The 19,664-nt window shown below is 32.9% G+C and overlaps 3 protein-coding genes across 6 annotated transcripts; 2 read left to right on the forward strand and 1 right to left on the reverse strand.

The window, feature by feature from the left end:
• Positions 1 to 2,276: 2,276 nt before the first annotated feature.
• LOC103500683 (uncharacterized) lies at positions 2,277 to 3,764 on the forward strand. Its single transcript, XM_008464068.3, has 2 exons — positions 2,277 to 2,750; positions 3,003 to 3,764. The coding sequence occupies exon 2, from the start codon at positions 3,010 to 3,012 to the stop codon at positions 3,478 to 3,480; it is 471 nt and encodes a 156-aa protein (XP_008462290.1). The 5' UTR covers positions 2,277 to 2,750; positions 3,003 to 3,009; the 3' UTR covers positions 3,481 to 3,764.
• Positions 3,765 to 6,157: 2,393 nt separating this feature from the next.
• Positions 6,158 to 13,921, reverse strand: LOC103500684 (aldehyde dehydrogenase family 7 member B4). 4 transcript variants are annotated; one of them, XM_051091676.1, is made up of 17 exons: positions 13,826 to 13,921; positions 13,493 to 13,558; positions 13,279 to 13,412; positions 12,102 to 12,188; positions 11,789 to 11,920; positions 11,498 to 11,570; positions 11,387 to 11,409; positions 11,230 to 11,293; positions 9,594 to 9,639; positions 8,500 to 8,680; positions 8,227 to 8,403; positions 7,960 to 8,128; positions 7,636 to 7,772; positions 7,417 to 7,514; positions 7,087 to 7,236; positions 6,506 to 6,560; positions 6,158 to 6,425 (listed from the first exon to the last, which is right to left on the reverse strand). In XM_051091676.1, exons 3-16 carry the CDS (start codon positions 13,408 to 13,410, stop codon positions 6,506 to 6,508), a joined length of 1,524 nt encoding a protein of 507 aa, XP_050947633.1. In that variant the 5' UTR covers positions 13,411 to 13,412; positions 13,493 to 13,558; positions 13,826 to 13,921; the 3' UTR covers positions 6,158 to 6,425. The 4 variants fall into 4 exon arrangements, with proteins under 4 accessions (XP_050947633.1, XP_008462293.1, XP_008462291.1 ...); XM_008464071.3 differs by having other exon boundaries at positions 6,158 to 6,422; positions 7,636 to 7,776; positions 7,964 to 8,128; positions 13,826 to 13,918; XM_008464069.2 differs by having other exon boundaries at positions 7,636 to 7,776; positions 7,964 to 8,128; positions 13,826 to 13,918.
• Positions 13,922 to 16,656: 2,735 nt separating this feature from the next.
• Positions 16,657 to 19,219, forward strand: LOC103500685 (subtilisin-like protease SBT1.4). The gene is given in 2 exon segments (XM_008464072.2): positions 16,657 to 17,279; positions 17,281 to 19,219. Coding segments are annotated over 2 exon segments (2,313 nt in total). The 5' UTR covers positions 16,657 to 16,712; the 3' UTR covers positions 19,027 to 19,219.
• Positions 19,220 to 19,664: the final 445 nt, after the last annotated feature.

Below are 19,664 nucleotides of genomic sequence, written 5' to 3' on the forward strand. Positions count from 1 at the left end.
TTATAGACTTGGTAGTGGACTCCATATTTTATAAACATAGATAAAAAAATAAGTTAAAAATTATTCTTCTGTCTCTAAACTTTAATAGAAGTAACAATTTAGATTATAAACTTTCAAGTTTATAATAGATTACTCCTTAGATTTAGTATGTAATAAGTCAGTCCTTGAATTTTAAAACCTTTCACAATTGAGTTTCAATTGTGGAAATAAGTGAGAGATGTCTTCCATATATAATTTGATAAACTAGTTGGGGGTTCGATAATTTTATAAAACAAAATGTGTATCTCGTAAAATAGTAAAAATTGACATCAAATCTTGTTTTTGTTGGTCTTAAATTGTTGCAAATTTAAAAGTAAAATACTAAAATTTTACTATCAAAATTTAGGAACTAAATTGATACGAAATCAAAAATTGAGAGACTAAATTGTTGGTTTTACGAAAGTTCAAAAACTGCGTAAATGTTTTTCAACTCCAAAGAAAATGAGACCACTCTTTAGATTACTCTCGATTTGTTACGTTTCCCGAGCCTTAAATGATATTACTCATTTCTCAAACCCTATTGTTATTGCTTCCTTTAACCATACCTGACCTTATTTTTAATTTTTTTTTTAAAAAAAACTATTAATTAGTTTTATAATGAACATAGACGACAGAATACTCCCTTCCTTCCTATTTGTGAAAGGTAAGCGGAAACGCCACAATTTCAATTCATACAATCCATTGACCTTATTATTATTATTTTCACATATCTTTTAATATTGATAGTTTTATTTTTTATGACACGCCATGGCCCGGACCTTCATTCTTCCGAAGATCATCCGCTCAGGACCGCCTTCTTTCCCAAATTGACCAGAATGAATGCATCTTGCTTTCTCTGGACAGGGCTCAGTACGGTAGGGGCAGAGGGAATTTTCGGTGGAGCGGTGAAATGAGAGAGCAGGCTCAGCTTCTCCACCGTATTCAGACTCAAAAGGCTACCTCCCGACTCTGAAGGAATGCATGGTGCGGGCAGAAGTCGCTTAGTTTCGATCTTCATCCCGGTCCGTGCTAGCTTAATTTTATAGAAAAAAATTAATGGCTTGGATTGTGTATCAACAGTCAATCCCCGGTCGAGGTAGAGTCTTGAAGTTAGAGGAAAAGAGAGAAAACTCGTTGACTCAGAGGTTAGGGGCAAGCGCATACATTTAGTGACCTTTTTTGGTGGAGATCTTGAAACTTCACATTCTACTTGATCAATCTCGGGAAAGTGAAGGGCGAAGCCACCGCTACGCTAGGCTGAAAATCTGAATGATTTGACAGTCCCAATCTATTGATTTCAAGTCTTTTCTTGCCCCCGTAATGGCCTTAAGGTTCTACTCCAACTTAGAGGACTTGGAGAAAGAGAAAGTTCAGATTATAGTAATAACTAATAATTATTAAGTAGTCGAGGGATTTCATTTGTTATGTTTCAGTTTTAGGTTTGAATTTTTTTCAAATAATGTATTTCTAATTTACACGTTTTGAAGATTGTCTTCTTGACGTCATTGCAAACAAGTTTTATGAAATTGCTTAAGTAGTTTAAAATTTTAAACTTTATCTTTTATGTAAAAACAACAACATAAGTTAGAGGGAAAATTTACCACCTTGACCTTACACTAAATCCACCTGTGTCTACCGATGATTTTTGCTTATGGATATCCACTTTCAAAATGTCTATTCTTTTTGTAAATTTTTATAAAGTTATTGTAATGGATAGCATGTATAACAATATTTTAAAACATTACAAATATAGAAAAAGTTTATCATATCAATGGATATTCATTATATTTGATGTTGTCCCATTTTTATACTTGAGGAATAACTTTCCAAACAAATCTATGGTTACAATTTAAGAGTTTAAATAGACGATAGAGTTGGATAAATTTTGTGATATTTTGTAAAATAATTTCTATTTATGAAGAGTATCCAATAAAATATTGGTTTGGTTAGGTCAATAATTTAGGTGAAAAAATAATATGTAGTGGATTGATGTAATAGTGGAGTGAATGGAATGGGAGAAAAGGAAAAGAAAAAGAAAGTACAACTAGGAAAATACGTGGACAAAAGATTTCAAACGTAGCCACAGTATAGAAGATTATGGAGAACAGGTGGTGGAGTGTGATTGGTTGGTTAATTATAGAATAGAAAAAACCTTCCAAAACAGCACATTTTTGCTAACCCAAAGATTAACTGCTTAGCTGGCAGTCCCATTATTCAACGGCTCAAATTTACCGACAGCGAATTTTAGATGATGTGTCCGAACCGAATTTAGATCCTTTTATAAACCTTCGAACTTTCTTCTTCTTCATTCCTATCTCTCCTCCATTACTCCACAAAAGAAAAACGTGCCCTCTTTTCTCCCATTACCTTTCTCCGATTTTCAGTTTCAAGATCTGCTCCGAATATCGCGAACAATCCGCTTCCTTTGTTTTGGGTTATTATCTGATCCGTTATACAAGATAGAGATAGAGAGAGAGAGAGAGAGAGAGAGAGAGAGAGAGTTTGATTTTCTTGGCGAAGGATTCTGATTGGAACTCGGTGTTGTTTGTCTTGGGGATTAGTTGAATATTTTGGATTTGAAATAATGGTTTTCCTCTCTGAAATTTCATCATCAGATGACGAAGAAGGAGTCGGAGAAAAGGAGAGATAGCAGTAAAAGAAACTGCGAAATTAGGCGGAAGGAGAAGGGAATTCTTTTAATATCTGCTTATCTGTTTTTGCTTCTTCTGTTGGTAAGCTAAAGCTAGCTTTCTCATCGAATTTTGTTTTTTTTTTTTTTCTGTCTCGTTTCGTATTCCAATAGGTAATTCCGAAATTTTTTAGGGTTTTTTCTTAGAATGTTTTGTAATCGTTTTGTTTGTGAAACGCTGTTTTAATTTCAGATTCTGTTTGCAGAATCGTTTATAATATGGATTTAGAAATTTCTAGAGTTTTGATTTGGATGTTTATTGAGAGTTATTGATATTCATAATTTATGTTTGCAGAATCGCCATGTCTGCTACTGTTCTTAGCGATACAATCCTAGAACCTCAAACAGCATCAACGAAGCTAATCGTTCACATGGAAGCGGAGTTCGTCAAATGCGATTGCTGTGGACTAACGGAAGAGTGCACACCAGCATACATAGAACGAGTTCGTGAACGTTACAGTGGGAATTGGATCTGTGGTCTCTGTTCTGAGGCAATCAACTACGAAATCCTCCGTTCCGATAGTCTAATCACGGCGGAGGAAGCCATGGAAAATCACATGAATCTATGCAAGAAATTCACAGCGTTGAAACCACCTCCAAATCCTACAGTGCATTTGATTACGGCGATGAGACAGATTCTGAAACGGAGTTTAGATTCTCCTTCCTCACGGGCTCTGAGGTCCATGCCTACAAGTCCGACGAAGAAAGGGTCACGAGTACCGCCGGCGCTGACTCGAACAGGAAGCTTCTTTTCGTCTCTATCGGGTTCGTGAATCATCAAAGGTACAGGATTCCAAGGACCACCACCACCACCACCACCACCATCATCATCACCAAAAACTCAAATCAATCAAACTCAAACTAAATAGGGGAGGATCCAATAATACTCTATAATTCCAGAAAAATAAACTTCAAATTATTAGGCTAAATTATGCTCTACTCTTCATCTTAATCCATGTTGGTTTTTTTATTTTTGTCATAATTGGCAAAATTCTAACCATTTGTTGGTGTAATTTAGCTTTAATAATGTTAATTAAAGTTGGATTTTTCTGTGCCACCCATCTTTTTCTTTACTTCCATTAGTTCATAATTCTGTGCCACCAATTTTTTCATTCTTGAAAACACTATAAGAACTAAATTCCATAAGAAAGAAAGTGTTTTAGGTTTAAGTAGTTTCCATAATCAATCGTGTTCTAACTACAGTGACCAAAGTAATTTTTTTAACCTTCTAATAAAGTTTACTCTATAAGTTATATAGTTTTATAAAATTAGAAACTTATATTTTTCCTAAAATTTAGAAAATGTTGGATTGAAGTTTCCAAGAAGAGAGAGAAAACAAAAATCTTCTTGCAATATTTTGATTAAACAAAAATGAGAAAAAATTTCTTAAAATGAAGAAAAGAAAATAAATTCAGATATGTTCAATCAAATCTTCTTTAAAATTAAAGTTAAAATTCGAAATGATTAAGAAAAGTTCCTTAATTATTTGACAAAACATATCTCAATCCTTCCAATCAATTCTCACATATAATTTCATACAAGCTTCCAAACATTTTCAATAAAAATCACTCAACTACTCTCTAAATTTGTCTTTTACTAATTTGATAATTAATTAAAACTTTGTGATATTTTCTTTATTTTTATGTATTGAAAAAAAAAAAAAGACTTCATTTTCATTACTTTCCTCTTTGTCTTCTTTTTGTTGTAATTTAATGCTTAATTCTTCCTTCCCTTTGTTTGGAAAAACATTTGTTGGAAATTATTTTTAATAATTGAGGAAATAATAAGAGAAATGATAAGAAGATTAAGGCATATGATAATATATCATATCATATTTTTTCTTTGATTTTGTCAACTTTTAAAGTAACCATCCCAAGGCATTAGTGGATGTATTATTGAAACTTAATGATGTGGAATGATTGTTAACTATCAATCATTAAGTAAAGTTATTATTATTTTTTAGTATATATTATTATTATCATTATTATTTTATAGAAAAAATGTTTCTTAAAGATAGGTCATTTTCTTATTTATCAAATCATTAGTAATTTTCCAAGTCACTTTTTTTATATAAAAAATTTGAAATTGACACCCACTTTGTAATGTAGAGTTGGAATTTACATTCACACTTTCAATAATATTAGGGCAATTCACACATTTTAATAATTAAGTATATTTCATCATTTAAAAAAAATCCCAACCTAACAAAATCTATTAACATTAAACTCTATTATGAAAGACTTCTACAGTGATACGGTTCAAAGATATGGTTCTGATTTGAAAATTAAATCTAAATTTTGCTACGTCTAAAAAAGATATATTATTAATACTTCGAAATGACTATGAAATAGTGTTATCATACTATACATATATATATATATATATATATATATATATATATATATATATATATATATATATATATATATATATATATATATATAGAAACTCATAAATAAATATTTATGTGAATAAAAAATTGGAGTAATACATCCCGATAAAATACTATGCTATATAGTTGGTTTATCTTTATCTTACGTAAAAAAAAGTGAGAATAAAAGAAACAATTACTATGCGTTTATCTTGGATATGAACAAATTTTTAAGTAACAAAACGAATCAAAATATACATAAAATACAGCAAAATATTACCATTTATTTACGGTAGATCACGTGTGTATATATATGTATCATGATATACATAGACAAAAACAATATAATATAACTTGATCTATGATCAAGTAAATATACGTTGTTTAAAACTATTTCTTTTGGTATTATTAAATCGATTTTGTTATTATTATTTTGAGGTGGCTGGTCACATACTTGGGACAATGTTTTGGTGGTCATAGCAATCATTACTCCCAAAATTTCCACTAATGTGTAGACATAATTATGAAAAGATATAGCATTTAATTAGATTAAAGAGAAATAAAATAAAAAAGAAAGACGTGGAAAATTTATCCGGTCGGAATAATAGTCAAAAACTTTATTAATTAATTAATGATTTTGGAAAAAGGTAACCACTAAATTAAATTACAAATTCAATATAGCAACAATCATGCTCATCATAAACATTAATTTATCAATTTAACTTATCACTACCCTTTCCATTTTCCTTTTCTTTTAAACTCGAAAAATAAAATCTAAATTAACAAATAAAATTATTCTCCTCCCAAGATTATATTATATATATATATATATTTAATATAAAGAAAATAATCTACAATTTATTTGATTATAATATTTTATCTCTAATGTTATGTGAATAATTAGGATTAATAATTTCAAAATTAAATCTTAAATTGATTTACTTAAGGAGGCTTTAAGTGACAACTTACAAATTTAAGGATATAAATGGTATTTTTTTTTAGTGCTTTGGATGTGATTTATAATATAGCCTTGGAAATTTCAAGGAATGGAATGAGAGAATTCACATTATTGAATCAGATACTAAAACCAAAAATAATTCATATTATTCTTGGTGAAAATGCCATTAATTGACAAGTCATTAGTTATCAACTTCAAGTCTTCAACAACTGAAATCTCACTATTTATTTTATCCTATGAAGACATTTCTTTTTTATTATTTAAGATGGAGACAGCCAGATTGTGAAGGAACTCCCTCTCTTAGTTGGCAGAAATTCCCTTTCCAAAAGGCAAATCACATCTCAGTCAACAAAGCTGGAACAAGGAGGCTGAAACAACAACCCCTTCTTCTAAAAAGCAACAGAACGAACCAAGTGAGAAAAGACAGGAAAAAGAACATAAGAAAAAACAGTAAAAGATGAACACAGACCTATCCAAAATTGATTCCTTGTGCTAATGGTAACTCATTCCCATAGTTGATGGTGCTGCAAATGAACAGAATTGATCAGTTGTAAAGAATTTTTGGGTTTTGAAGATGGGTTGCATTCATCTTTTAATTTTTGGTTGGAGATGTTTACGATGTATGCTTTATCAAATAGGGAGGGTATGTGACTAATTCATATGTATCGAGAAGGCAAGATTGACTCCCTTGCTTGGTGGTGAAGGGTGATCTATTCCTTTTGTTTTCTTTCTTTACTACAACGAGTGTTGGAATGGAGGATCCAACCTCCAGCGTCTAGAGAGTTGTGTTTATTAAGGTTAAGCTATAGTATTGATTATCTGGATATATTGAGAAAGCATTCATATTTTTTGTATCTAAGTTCTAAACTTTCATGTATTTTTCTAATCATATATTGAGATGGATTCGACGGCTTTTAAGGTTAAGTCCAACTAACAAGAATAAGACAATCGGGAAAGTGAATCTACTAATTCTTACTATCAATTTTATTTATTGAAAGAAAACTACGAAAGAAAGATGGATCCAATAATTGGTTCAAGCATTATACGTACCAAGTTGAGCGTCGCATGTATTGCTTCCACGAGTCACTTCCTGCTTCACGACCACCTCCAGTGGCTTTTTCTCCTCCAAAAGCACCACCGATTTCGGCTCCATTTGTTGGTATGTTTACATTTACAATACCACAGTCACTCCCATGTGGCCTGCAATGAGTTAAAACCTCATGATGTATGCATAAACCAATTAAAAGGATTCACAATCACTCAAGATATGATAATGATGTCAAGTACAGTTGAACAACAGCCAAGGATATTGACATAAAATTGTGTCATGAGCTACAATGAACTTGTTGCATTGGCTTGAAAGAGTTTAAAACCACTAACCCAGTCCACTTGAAGATGATCTCAGGTCGACGCGTGAAGATAGAACTGCTCAACCCTTGCGGAACAGAGTTGTTAATTTCAATTGCCTCTTTCAAAGTCTAGGCAAAGAGTACAGAACAACATGAAAGTTGGTGATAGGCAAAAGAAAATATATGTTCACAAAGAATTTCTCGAATTTATGAATGGAAGTCCTTAAAAGCCATCAACTCAAGAGCTCACCTTAAACTTCATGACATAAAGAACTGGAGCAAATAATTCTTCCTTAACAACATTGGCATTTGGAGAAATTTCGACAATTGTCGGCTCCACAAAGTTTCCCTCCGATTCAATAACTGAACCTCCAATTACAATCTTACCTCCCTGAACATGGTGAAAAACAAAAACTTATTTAGAAAGTAATGTCAACTACTACACAAAATCACATGCACAATACACTAAGCTTTTGCACCGTCAACCGAGCTTGAAACCAAAATCATACAAGGACTCATAAGGTCGAAAAAGGAGCTAAATGGAAATTAAATGAAAGGAAGTTGCATTTCGGACGTGCCTGAGACTTTATGATCTCAATTCCCTTCTCAAAATTCTTCCTTGAATCTGACGTGTGCAATGGCCCTAGTAAGGTACCTTTCTCAAGAGGGTCTCCAATTTTTACTTGTTTGTACACATCAACCAATTGATCAAGCACTTTCTGATAGATGCTTTCATGAAGCAGCTACAAGAAAGGAAAATACAAACTTCCAGGATTAGATCCTTTCACTTTGACCCACAGAGTAAACAAGTTTTTTTTGGCAATTGTGAAAAGTAAACTACCAGCCTTCGACATGTTGTGCATCGTTGTCCTGCTGTGCCAACAGCGGCGAAGAGAACAGACCGAACAGCAAGTTGGATATCAGCATCATCCATGACAACAATTGCATTATTTCCACTCAACTCAAGCAAGCATTTTCCATATCTCTCATTTACAGTTTGCTGAACCATTAGACCAACCTATAATTTGACATACAATATTGTTCATCAGTTATCACGGATCTAATAAATTAGAATGGTATGCAGGGTCAAGCACAAGAAAGATGGACATTTTACCTTGGAACTGCCAGTAAATGAAACCAAAGGAATACGCCTGTCTTTTGCTATTGCTTGCCCGATTTCAGCACCACCACAAAAGGATGTGAAAATCGCACCTGGTAAGTTGTTCTTTTCTAGAACTCCAGCCACTAACTTTGTCATTGCAATGGTGATTAAGGGGGTTGTTGGAGCACCTTTCCTATAATTCACGATGGAGTCAGAGACTTGATATTGTATATATTCATGGTGTAAAAAATATTTAAAACTTCAATGACTGTATTAGATACAATAGATGAGTGTATAGCACAATAAGATATGTTTAGAATATTAATGTGTATAGTAGGAAAATTGAGGTTAGTCCTTTGTAAGCTAAGTAGAAAAGGGTGTATGTAGTGTATATTGGAAGGCCTGGAAGTAGAGAAAGGTAGAGAACTCTCAAATTTTCCCTAAAGTTGGACGTTTTTAAGACTTGAAGATTCTTTTTCCCACTTTAATTAACTCAGAAACTAACTTCTTGCAAGAAAAAAAAAAAAAAAAGTAGCAACATAACTGTAAAGTTTCGCTAAAGTTGGACGCTTTTAATTTACTAAAGCCTTAACTTTGGAGCTATCCTTATGTTCGCTCCCTTTCCGTATTTGTATTTACCATACTTGAACGAATAGTTGATTTCTTTTTCATATATATATACAACATCTTTTTAAAGTTTCCATTTAAGAGCATAAGATGGTTTTTATATGCCATTCAAGTTGGGCACAACATTTATGAAAAAAAAGTATGACCTCAATATCCAACATGAACTTATACACACAATAATGTCCCTGTCAAAATCAGCTCATTTCAAGCCATTTTAGATCAAGGGGAGGAGCTAGAACTTTTCAGAGGGAGAAAATTTTACCTTCTAATTTCTTATATTATAATATTTTGATTAGAAAGGATTTTAGGGGTGAATTAAAAAATAACTTATAAATCTTAATATTTAGAACGATTTTTTAACTTAAGGCAAGCTATGCCTCTCCTTCATTCTTTACTCTTCCCCTGTGCTTTTTAGACCATTTTTCTTCATTCCTCCTAAAATGTCCTGCCACCACAATTGGAAAAAATATATAACTTACCAAACAACGCAGTTCCCACAAACTAGTGCAATGCAAGCATTCCAACCTGTGCGACAACAATCAAGACAAGATTACAGAACTTATCTTCAAAGAAGATCGCAGTACATAATGTACTAAAGTAAATTGATATTCTTTGAAAAATACAAATAAAATATTTAATGCGACTTAGAACACTCTTTTAAGGAATCTATATAGTATATATAAAAGTGTCAATAGAGAGACTTTTTCTTTCCATTTTGCCCTTTTCATAGTTTGCTTTTTTATTTACTGTGTTGGTTTTATGACTATTCATTAGCCCGGTTTTAAAACTATATAATTTTCTCTTCTTCCCTTCTATCACTCACATTCTTCCTCATCTTCCTTGTGACTCATGTTCACACTCCCAATCATTCTCTCTCTCTCATATTGTGAGCAATAAAATAAATCCATATATAAGAGAATTTGATGTAAAGCAAGAGGTACTTTTATGTTTTTCAACCCATGTATAGAGATGCAATGAGGCCTTTGACAACACTATCAACTATATGTCGAATAAGCAATATTCTCATAATACTAACCATGCACTACAACATTATTTCAACTATGTATCTATATTCGATTAATTTAAATTTTGGTTGTTTTTGAGTATTATATTTTGGATCGAAGAAACTTCTTTATCCATCATTTTTTATTTTATTTATGTCATTTCATTCTTTATTCTTCTATTTTCTTTATTTTCTTTCTTTCTTTAATTTATTTTTAATGAAAAAAAGTATGTTTTGTTATATTATGGTTAACCACTAATTTCCTCTTTGTTTATATATATTGTATTTATATAGTTGTGTATTCATAAACTTATGTTTTTATATTGGTCTTTTATATTCTCTAGCTAAGATATAGTTGTCCAATGTGGTCACCTCACTATCGTTGGTAGATTTGGATTTAATAATCTGTTATGTATTATATAAGCTAAAGATATCTTTTATAATTAGTTATTAGGTTCTTATACTATAAATTTATTAATTTTGTATTGATTCAATAACAAATTTAGTACCTACAATTTAGATATATAAAATTTCAGTTTGAGAATATTTTAAAATTGACCTTATGATTTGGTTAGACAACAAGCATCGACGATTACAATCGAAATAACACAAATTTTCCAAAAAAAAGAATAAATAAAATAAGGAGATGTTTCATTCAATCAACTTCATACAAAAAATTTAAAATAACATGAAAATGTTTAATTTCTAAGCTATGTATAATTTAAAATTTTTAAATAGATATTTTGCTTTATAATTAAATTTTCTTTTATTTGTATAAATTTATTATATAATTACAAATATTTTAATTAACTGACTTATAATATTTGAATATCTTAAAAACAAAAGTTAAAATTATATACTATTTTAAACCTTAAATTAAAACTTTTACATTTTTACATATGATTAAACAATATTTTAAAATTTAAATTTGTTCTTTCTAGTATCAAGAAAAAGGTTAAGACTCTTTGTAGTGATATAACATTTCTATTAAGGGCGACTGTCCATGTGCCTCCCTCTTAAGTACAAAATTGAATGCAATAAAATATCATAAAGATCCATCCATCACATTGGTATAAAGATATAATCATGTAACTTTTAGTTGAGTGACTAACCAAGAACAGCACAAGGAAAGTTGAAAGCTGTAATAACACCAACTATTCCAAGAGGGTTCCACATCTGTGCACAGAATTCACATTCAGAAAGGAAAATTTATGACGGTCCTTACAGATGAAATTAATAGGAAAAAGAAAAAAAAAAAAGAAAACGCACCTCCATCATTATATGATTGGGGCCTGTTAAAAAGTAAATATAATTAGAAATTCTATTTGAAGTCATTGGAAACCCAACGAATATCAATTTAAGTTTAAAGAATAAACTTACGCTCAGATGGTATTATTGATCCGTTAAGCTGTCGACTTAGACCAACAGAAAAGTCACACATGTCAATAATTTCCTGCAACAATAACTCGTTTATTAAGGGTAAAATATCTGAAGCATGATTGTGAGTTATAGCACAGAACACGTATACACATGAGGCTGAAGAAGAAGGATTAAACTGATAAGTGATACAGACAATCAACCTGCCTATGGCCATCCACACACTCACATAAAAGAAGCTTTAAGCCAATAATGTATGAAAGTTATTTTAGTTGTCCTTAAGAAGAAACATACCTGAACTTCTCCTATCCCTTCGGGGAGTATCTTTCCCATCTCAAGTGACACGAGGCGACCAAGCTGGTGGAGTTTAGCTCTTAGTGCATCTCCTATCTGTCTTACAATATCTCCTCTTTTGGGTGCAGGAACCTGTAACATATGAAAAGCAAGACAGGAGAAGGCCAATTCTGAAGCTTGGGAAGAATGTGGCATCAAAATAATAAATATTTAAGAAAGGTTCCAAGAAAAAGAATGTTGTTGGCCACACTGAGATATTTCAAAACAATAGTCCAATGGAAATTAATGTTGGATTTATCCAAGACAATCTTACCTGCATCCATATTTTTGCCGCTTCACTGCATGCCTGCATGCCCTCCTCATAATCTTGAGTGGAAGCCTCCACTACTTCTGCAATTACCTAGTAAAAAAGAGACGATTTGCCTTGTTAAACTCAAACAAAAATAAGTAAATTCCACACATCGCAGATCTCATTAGAAGTTTAGACAGAAAAATGGATGCCAACAAGGATAATACTTTTGGACATATAATACTTGTTCTAGTACTAATACATTATCTGTGTCCGTTAACGTCTGACTGGCTAAAAGCCATTAGTCACAATTCTCTGTGTCAAACTGTACAGACTGATCTCTGAGGACCTGCATCTATACCCTTTAGAAACGGTTACGAGTAAAATAACCTTCATACAAAATCCTAAAACACACTAGTTTGGTGAATGCTTATTAAGGTAGACTTGGTTATAAACTTATATCCTTAAAATTCAAAATTGAAGCTCACACACTATCCTATACAAAATCCTAAAATACACTACTTGGCCAAAAGAATAAAAATTACGTTGTTTTGAACCTGCGTTGGTTTCTCATTCCCCAAATGTCCCAACAAAATGGTTGAAGTAGAGCACAAACATAGACATGTACTGGCAATCATAGAACAATCTTTACTTGCTAATTCCTTACACTTGAAATTGTAGGTTTGTAGGACGCTTTCTCCAATAATTCTAATAATTTATAGAAATAAGAATAATAGAAATGCAACAATAAGAAACTGCCCAAAGAAAAAGAATCAACGATAGTATGATTAATCCACTCATTGATTACGCTTGCAGGGAATATTCCTCAAAGCAAAATTAATAGACAGCCAGCAGTCAGAAAATTCATAAACTAATAGACATTGGACTTCTATAAATGAAGCCACAAATATCTTCATAACCTTAGAATTCAACGATGACACAGTTGCACAACCTAACAGATCTCATTTAAGTAGGATCATAGAAATAACTTCATAACAATAATCGAATGTTTCAGCTAAGACTCCACAGCTCCGTATAGAGTTGAGTTAGTATTAAAGAAAGCATCCAAAAGAAGAGAGTGGAAAATGGCCAAGACTAAGGACAGAAACAAAAAAAATGCAGCTAAGTTTACAAAAACGAAATATCAATTAGAAGAACAAGATAGACAATTACTGTTCCGATCGTTTAATCAAATAGAAACCTGATTATTAGCAGGATTCGAAGAGGAAACTACTGGCCCATTTCCCTTCCATGCGCCATTAACGTAACACCCCAAATTGCGAGAACCAAGACCGATCTCACTCAAGAAACCATACTCCTTAGACAAACCCATCTCTGCAAAACTAAAATCTCTTCTTAAAACCCACGATAAATTGAAACGATTCGAAAAGTTCTTAAGAAATAGAATGAATTACCTGTAAGAGATCAAACCCAGAGAGAAAATGGAAGTAATGTCACCGTAGAGAATTAGCGCTTGAAAACTGAAAAAAAAAAAAAACAAATAAACAATGCAACAAATAAATATCAGAGAGACGTGCAAGAATCGACGACGTTGAAGATTAGGATAAACTCCAATTTGTCCATTTTGATAATTGGTTTAAATTTTAACAATAATAATGATATTCCTTAAAAAGGAAGAAAAATTAGAGTTAGCTTTTGGAGAATCAATTGCACACAAAAGTTTCTTGGATTCTGGGAGATAAATGGGTTTCGAATTGGGAAAATGCTCATGTTTTTTGAGAACTTACCTTTTTTGGTTGAAAATTTTCGTAGTCCCTAATGGATTTGATCCAAATTTTGGTTAGGAAATGTGTAATGTGATGTTGTTACACAGTTCGCTTGATGGTTCTTTTAATGGAAGATGCGACTTCTTCGCTTAAATATAAGCCATTGAAACGACGGTATCTTCTTGTTTATTTATTTATCTCAATACAACACCTAAAAGACGGAAAGATCAAATCGAATGAAAAGTTGTATCAATTACTATAGAGCTAAACTCTCTTTAGCTCATTATTATTGAAATATATTGTATAATTTATCTATAAAATATGGTTGTAGTTCTTAATTTAAAAGTTCAATTTTAATATGTGTTAATTCAATTATTACGATTGAAATTTAAGAATGTAATTGTAACCGTCAGTTTTATAATTTATGCTTGTTATTGTTAATGGAAGAATAAGAAAATCGAATATCTAATTTTAAAGTTGATATATTAGAATTTATAATTTTGTTGATACTCTAAAGGTTTTTTTTTTTCCTTTTTTAAATATAATTTTATATATATCTATTATGGAATGGAATTAAGTATATAGTTTTTATGGAATGAAGTTGTTACTTTTTAGTTTTATTCGTATGTTTGTTTCAATATAGACAAAATAGTATAACAGAGGAAAGAGATAAATTTTTAAAAAATAACCCAATATTAAAATTATTTATAAAATATAGAAAAAATCATCCAATTATTTTCAATCTATTAAAAAAATTATTCTATTTCGTAAATAATTTTATTTTGTCATTCATAACAATTTTTTAGAAAAAAATCGATATTAAAATTAATTAACTTAAAAAAGGAAAAAAACAATTAAGTGCGTATCTTAATTGATACATTTGGGATTAAGACCAAAATTAAGCTTATGGTTTTTGTTATGTTGATATATATGATTGCTTTTTTAAGGAAATTGTAACACAAAATGAATAGTTTCTTTCGAAACTAAGCGGTCTATAAACAAATTTCTTCTGCTTAGGGAAACTTGGTCAATCATTGAGTTGCGTCTCCAAATGTTATGCTTCTTTCCATTGTAATCCTATTTCATCCGATGTTTTTCTTATCCAAACTTGTTACCATTCTTTTAATTTAAATTATTTATTTATTTAGATTAATAGGCAATTTTTTTATAAAATTATTTTAAATGACATAACTTTTGAAAATATTTACAATAGACCAAGATAAACTATATTAAAATAACGACATTTTTTATGATAATATTTTTTTTGTACATGTATTTATTTAATTTAATTTTTTCTTTTTAAATTTAGATTTTAGAATGCATGTCTGATTATTACTTTTGTATAGATTTTGAAATGCATACTTGATTTTGTTTTTTTGTTTTTTTTTTCAATTTGTAGATTTGATTTATTTAACTTTAGAATGTAAAAATGATTTTTTTAGCTGATAAGGAGAGAGACAAGAAGGATTCTTTTACTAAGAAGATATAAAGGGTAAAACGGTCTTTTACCAAAAAGTGAAAATAAAAAAGATTTCCAACCCTTTGGAGAAATTTATGTATTTTAGAATATAACGAAACGAATCTAAAAATGTGAGCGAAAAATAAAATTACATTCGTTTCGATGTTGAGTCCATGAACATGTGAAACCAGTAATAGATCTAGAATTTATTGTCATAGGAGGTGCAAATTTACATAAGAAGGTAATATATTGTCTTTTAACTTTAAAAATGTTTAGTAGATTTTACGGAGTCTCAAATTTGTGTCTGGCAGAAAAGTATTAAAAACTACCTATCCTATATAATTTTTTGTAGCTTGTTCTGGAAAATAAACCGATCCTAAAGACTTTGCATGTTGTTTCCAAAATTTGATTTATCTCCAAAGTTTTACAACTTGTTATTGGATGAAATTTTTCTTTGTACTATCTTACAGTGTGTTCTTGATCTCGATATATCTCAAGAGCTTTGCAGCTTGTTTCTAAAACTTGATTTTACGTGACTGTGATTGGATCCTCTAGTTTTCTTGGTTTGATGTGTACACTTGATTTGAGGTAGCACGTGAAGTTGAAGTTTTGAAAAGTTGAAAAAAAAATGTTTGGATTTTCAAGGTACGTTAGTATTTCGAGAGATTAGGGAGTGTTTGATTGTATGAAGAATTCATTTATCTTGAAATTTAAATCCATGAACAAGGTTCTTCTCTCGGTAGAGTTCTCCCGTGACAACCTATTTTCTCTCAAAATACTCTTTTAACTATGGGACAAAAAACCAATTTCATTCGTAACATTATACTTACCTGTCTTTTAATCAATCATTTTGTCGAAGAATTATGCATTATCTCAAATTTATGGATGATACAATTTTTTTGTTACAAAATTATTTGAGATAAAATTATCAATACTACTACAATGTATTATATTAATTATAACTATTCTTCTCTAATTTACGAAATATTCAAGTATATCTAATTAAAAAAAAAAAAGAAATCATGTATATCTAAAAATTGACTCTTTGAACTCTCATTGGATGATTCACGTTATGGGGAGAAGATTCTCCCCCGTCCAAACAGATACTTTATCTGAAGTCGTGTCACCTATTCATTGGTCGTTGTCTTCTAGATATTTACATTGCGAGTCCCTCCCCCATGCTATAAGGCAAATGGGCCTAAACTATTATTGGGCCATTAAAAGCGATGTTTTTAGATGACACGTAGGCACGTGAACCTACCCAACTTAATCGCATAAATTAATATTATCTATAAATAATAATGGAAAAACAGAATAATCTGACGTGGATAAAAATGGTCCATTTAAAGTTATAATTAGGTTTATTTTATTTATTTATTTACTTCTTCACTTCCCTTCGTACTTCTTATCCCCAAATTGAAGAACACAGGCTCTTCTTCTTATTCTTCAATGGCGAATTTCCATCTCCCTTCTTCTTCATTTTTCTTCTTCTTCGTTCTTTTTGTCTTCCCTCTAGTTTTCTCTCGATCGCTGGAAACTCAAGAAACATACATCGTTCATGTCTCTAAATCGGAGAAGCCTTCTTTATTCTCCTCTCATCATCACTGGCACTCTTCCATTCTTGAATCACTCTCTCCTTCACCTCATCCGACCAAGCTTCTTTACAACTACGAGCGTGCCGCTAATGGATTCTCCGCACGAATCACGACTGCTCAGGCCGAGGAGCTGCGTCGTGTTCCCGGTATTATTTCGGTGATTCCTGATCGGATCCGTCAGCTTCATACCACTCGGACGCCTCATTTCTTGGGCTTGGCGGATAACCTAGGGCTATGGGCTGACACGAATTATGCTGATGATGTGATTATTGGTGTTCTTGATACTGGAATTTGGCCGGAGAGGCCGAGTTTCTCTGATGAAGGTTTAGCTCCGGTTCCGGCAAGATGGAAAGGTACCTGCGATACTGGGGAGGGATCTTCGGCTTTGGCTTGTAATCGGAAGATTATTGGTGCAAGAGCGTTTTTTTTTTGGATATGAGTCTAATTTAAGGGGATCGCTGAAAGGTTCTTCGGATTTCAAATCTGCTAGAGATACGGACGGCCATGGAACTCATACGGCTTCAACGGCTGCAGGTTCGTTCGTTAAGAATGCTAGTTTTTTCCAGTACGCTCGTGGTGAAGCCAGAGGTATGGCGAGTAGAGCTCGTATCGCTGCCTACAAGATCTGCTGGGAATTTGGCTGTTACGACTCTGATATACTTGCCGCTATGGATCAGGCGATTTCCGATGGCGTCGATGTCATCTCTCTCTCAGTCGGATCCTCCGGCCGTGCCCCTGCGTATTATCGAGACTCCATTGCAATCGGGGCGTTTGGTGCAATGCAGCACGGCATCGTTGTTTCTTGCTCCGCCGGTAACTCCGGTCCTGGTCCTTACACGGCTGTGAACATCGCTCCTTGGATCGTCACCGTTGGTGCCTCCACTATCGATAGAGAGTTTCTTGCTGATGTCATTCTTGGAGACAATAGGGTTTTTAGCGGCGTGTCGCTTTACTCCGGTGATCCTCTTGGCGATTCCAAGCTTCCGTTGGTCTATGGTGGAGATTGCGGTAGCAGGTATTGTTATTCTGGATCCCTCGATTCGTCGAAAGTCGCTGGAAGAATTGTCGTGTGCGATCGAGGAGGCAACGCCAGAGTCGCCAAAGGAGGCGCAGTGAAATCCGCCGGCGGTCTTGGTATGGTACTAGCGAACACGGAAGAAAACGGTGAAGAGCTCTTAGCAGACTCCCATCTTATTCCAGGAACAATGGTCGGTGAAATCGCCGGCAACAAGCTTCGAGACTACATTCATACGGATCCGAATCCAACTGCTACAATTGTGTTTCGCGGAACTGTCATCGGCGATTCACCGCCAGCTCCTAAAGTCGCTTCCTTCTCCAGCCGGGGTCCGAACTACAGGACGGCGGAGATTCTAAAACCAGACGTTATAGCTCCGGGAGTTAACATTTTGGCCGGCTGGAGCGGCTACAGCAGTCCGACCGGTCTAAACATCGATCCTCGAAGAGTTGAGTTCAATATCATCTCCGGAACTTCAATGTCTTGCCCTCATGTCAGTGGCGTCGCCGCCTTACTCCGAAAGGCTTTTCCGACGTGGTCACCGGCTGCAATCAAATCTGCTCTGATCACCACTTCTTATTCTTTGGACAGTTCCGGCAGCCCAATCAAAGATCTCGCCACAAGCGAAGAATCAAATCCATTCGTCCATGGCGCCGGCCATATCGATCCCAACCAAGCTCTGAATCCAGGCCTGATTTATGATCTCACTCCTCAAGATTACGTTTCATTTCTCTGCTCAATTGGTTACGATTCTAAACAAATAGCCGTTTTCGTGAAGGGTTCTTCATACTCCCAACTTTGTGAACACAAGCTGAGCAACCCCGGCAACCTGAATTACCCATCATTCTCCGTCGTGTTCGACGACGGCGAGGTGGTGAAATACACGAGAACAGTGACCAATGTAGGAGATGAAACTGAAGTTGTTTATGGAGTGAAAGTAGAAGCTCCACAAGGCGTTGAAATCAGTGTTGTTCCAAACAAGCTGGAGTTCAATAAAGAGAAGACAACACTGTCTTATGAGATCACATTCACCAAAATCAATGGATTCAAGGAATCAGCAAGCTTTGGATCAATTCAATGGAGTGATGGAATCCACAATGTTAGGAGTCCAATCGCCGTGTCCTTTAAGACTGGATCCATAGCTTCGATGTAAGTTGGGTATTTATTGTTTTTTGAGATTTGTATTAGGATATTTAATAGTGCAATACTTTGGTGGTTTCCGCCATTGTTGGTGGCTACCAAAGCTCCTCTTTCTGTACAGTACAATTTGGAGGAGATTGCACTGTTCATTTAGAATACTCCTCCAATGGAATAATAATACTAAACTCTATAATAATATTCCTTAATGCATGGTAGCTTCATCTCAAGCCAATGGCTACGCTTCATAATGGTTATTCTCTAAGAACCTGAGTATTTGGTAAGCCATTATAAATAGACTATAAGTCTTGTGAGGTTAATCTCCATTAAAATGGATTCTTGTTTCTCGAAGCATGAAAAAGAGTTCATCTTCATTCGATAATGCTAAGTTAAGCATACTTTGGCAAAACATAGTTATTAAGAGTAATTTTTTTAGATGGTTTGATAGCATTTGTATTTTGTGTTTTTCCTAATCTGTTTTCATTTTAATGCTTTTTATTTTTAATTAGACCAAGATTTCAAAGTCTTTTTTTTTTTAAAAAAATAAGTGAATAATCATAATAGACTAATTGTGAGAAAAAGGATTATTGAAATTATTATTGAGAATTCAAATTTAATTACATTTCTTTTAGTTTCGTTCTAATTTGGTTAGTT

This window comes from Cucumis melo, chromosome 1 (genome assembly GCF_025177605.1).
Source record: "Cucumis melo cultivar AY chromosome 1, USDA_Cmelo_AY_1.0, whole genome shotgun sequence".
NCBI classification, from domain to species: Eukaryota; Viridiplantae; Streptophyta; class Magnoliopsida; order Cucurbitales; family Cucurbitaceae; genus Cucumis; species Cucumis melo.

Bases quoted from the DNA above. Each gene is read 5' to 3' on its own strand.
- LOC103500683 (XM_008464068.3), top strand. From the start codon at position 3,010: ATGTCTGCTACTGTTCTTAGCGATACAATCCTAGAACCTCAAACAGCA.
- LOC103500684 (XM_051091676.1), bottom strand. From the start codon at position 13,410: ATGGGTTTGTCTAAGGAGTATGGTTTCTTGAGTGAGATCGGTCTTGGT. The intron at 8,681-9,593 runs GTAAGTTATATA...CGTGAATTATAG, and splicing joins TGTGGGAACTGCGTTGTTTG to GAAAGGTGCTCCAACAACCC. The intron at 7,773-7,959 runs GTCCGAAATGCA...ATGTTCAGGGAG, and splicing joins GATCATAAAGTCTCAGGCAC to GTAAGATTGTAATTGGAGGT.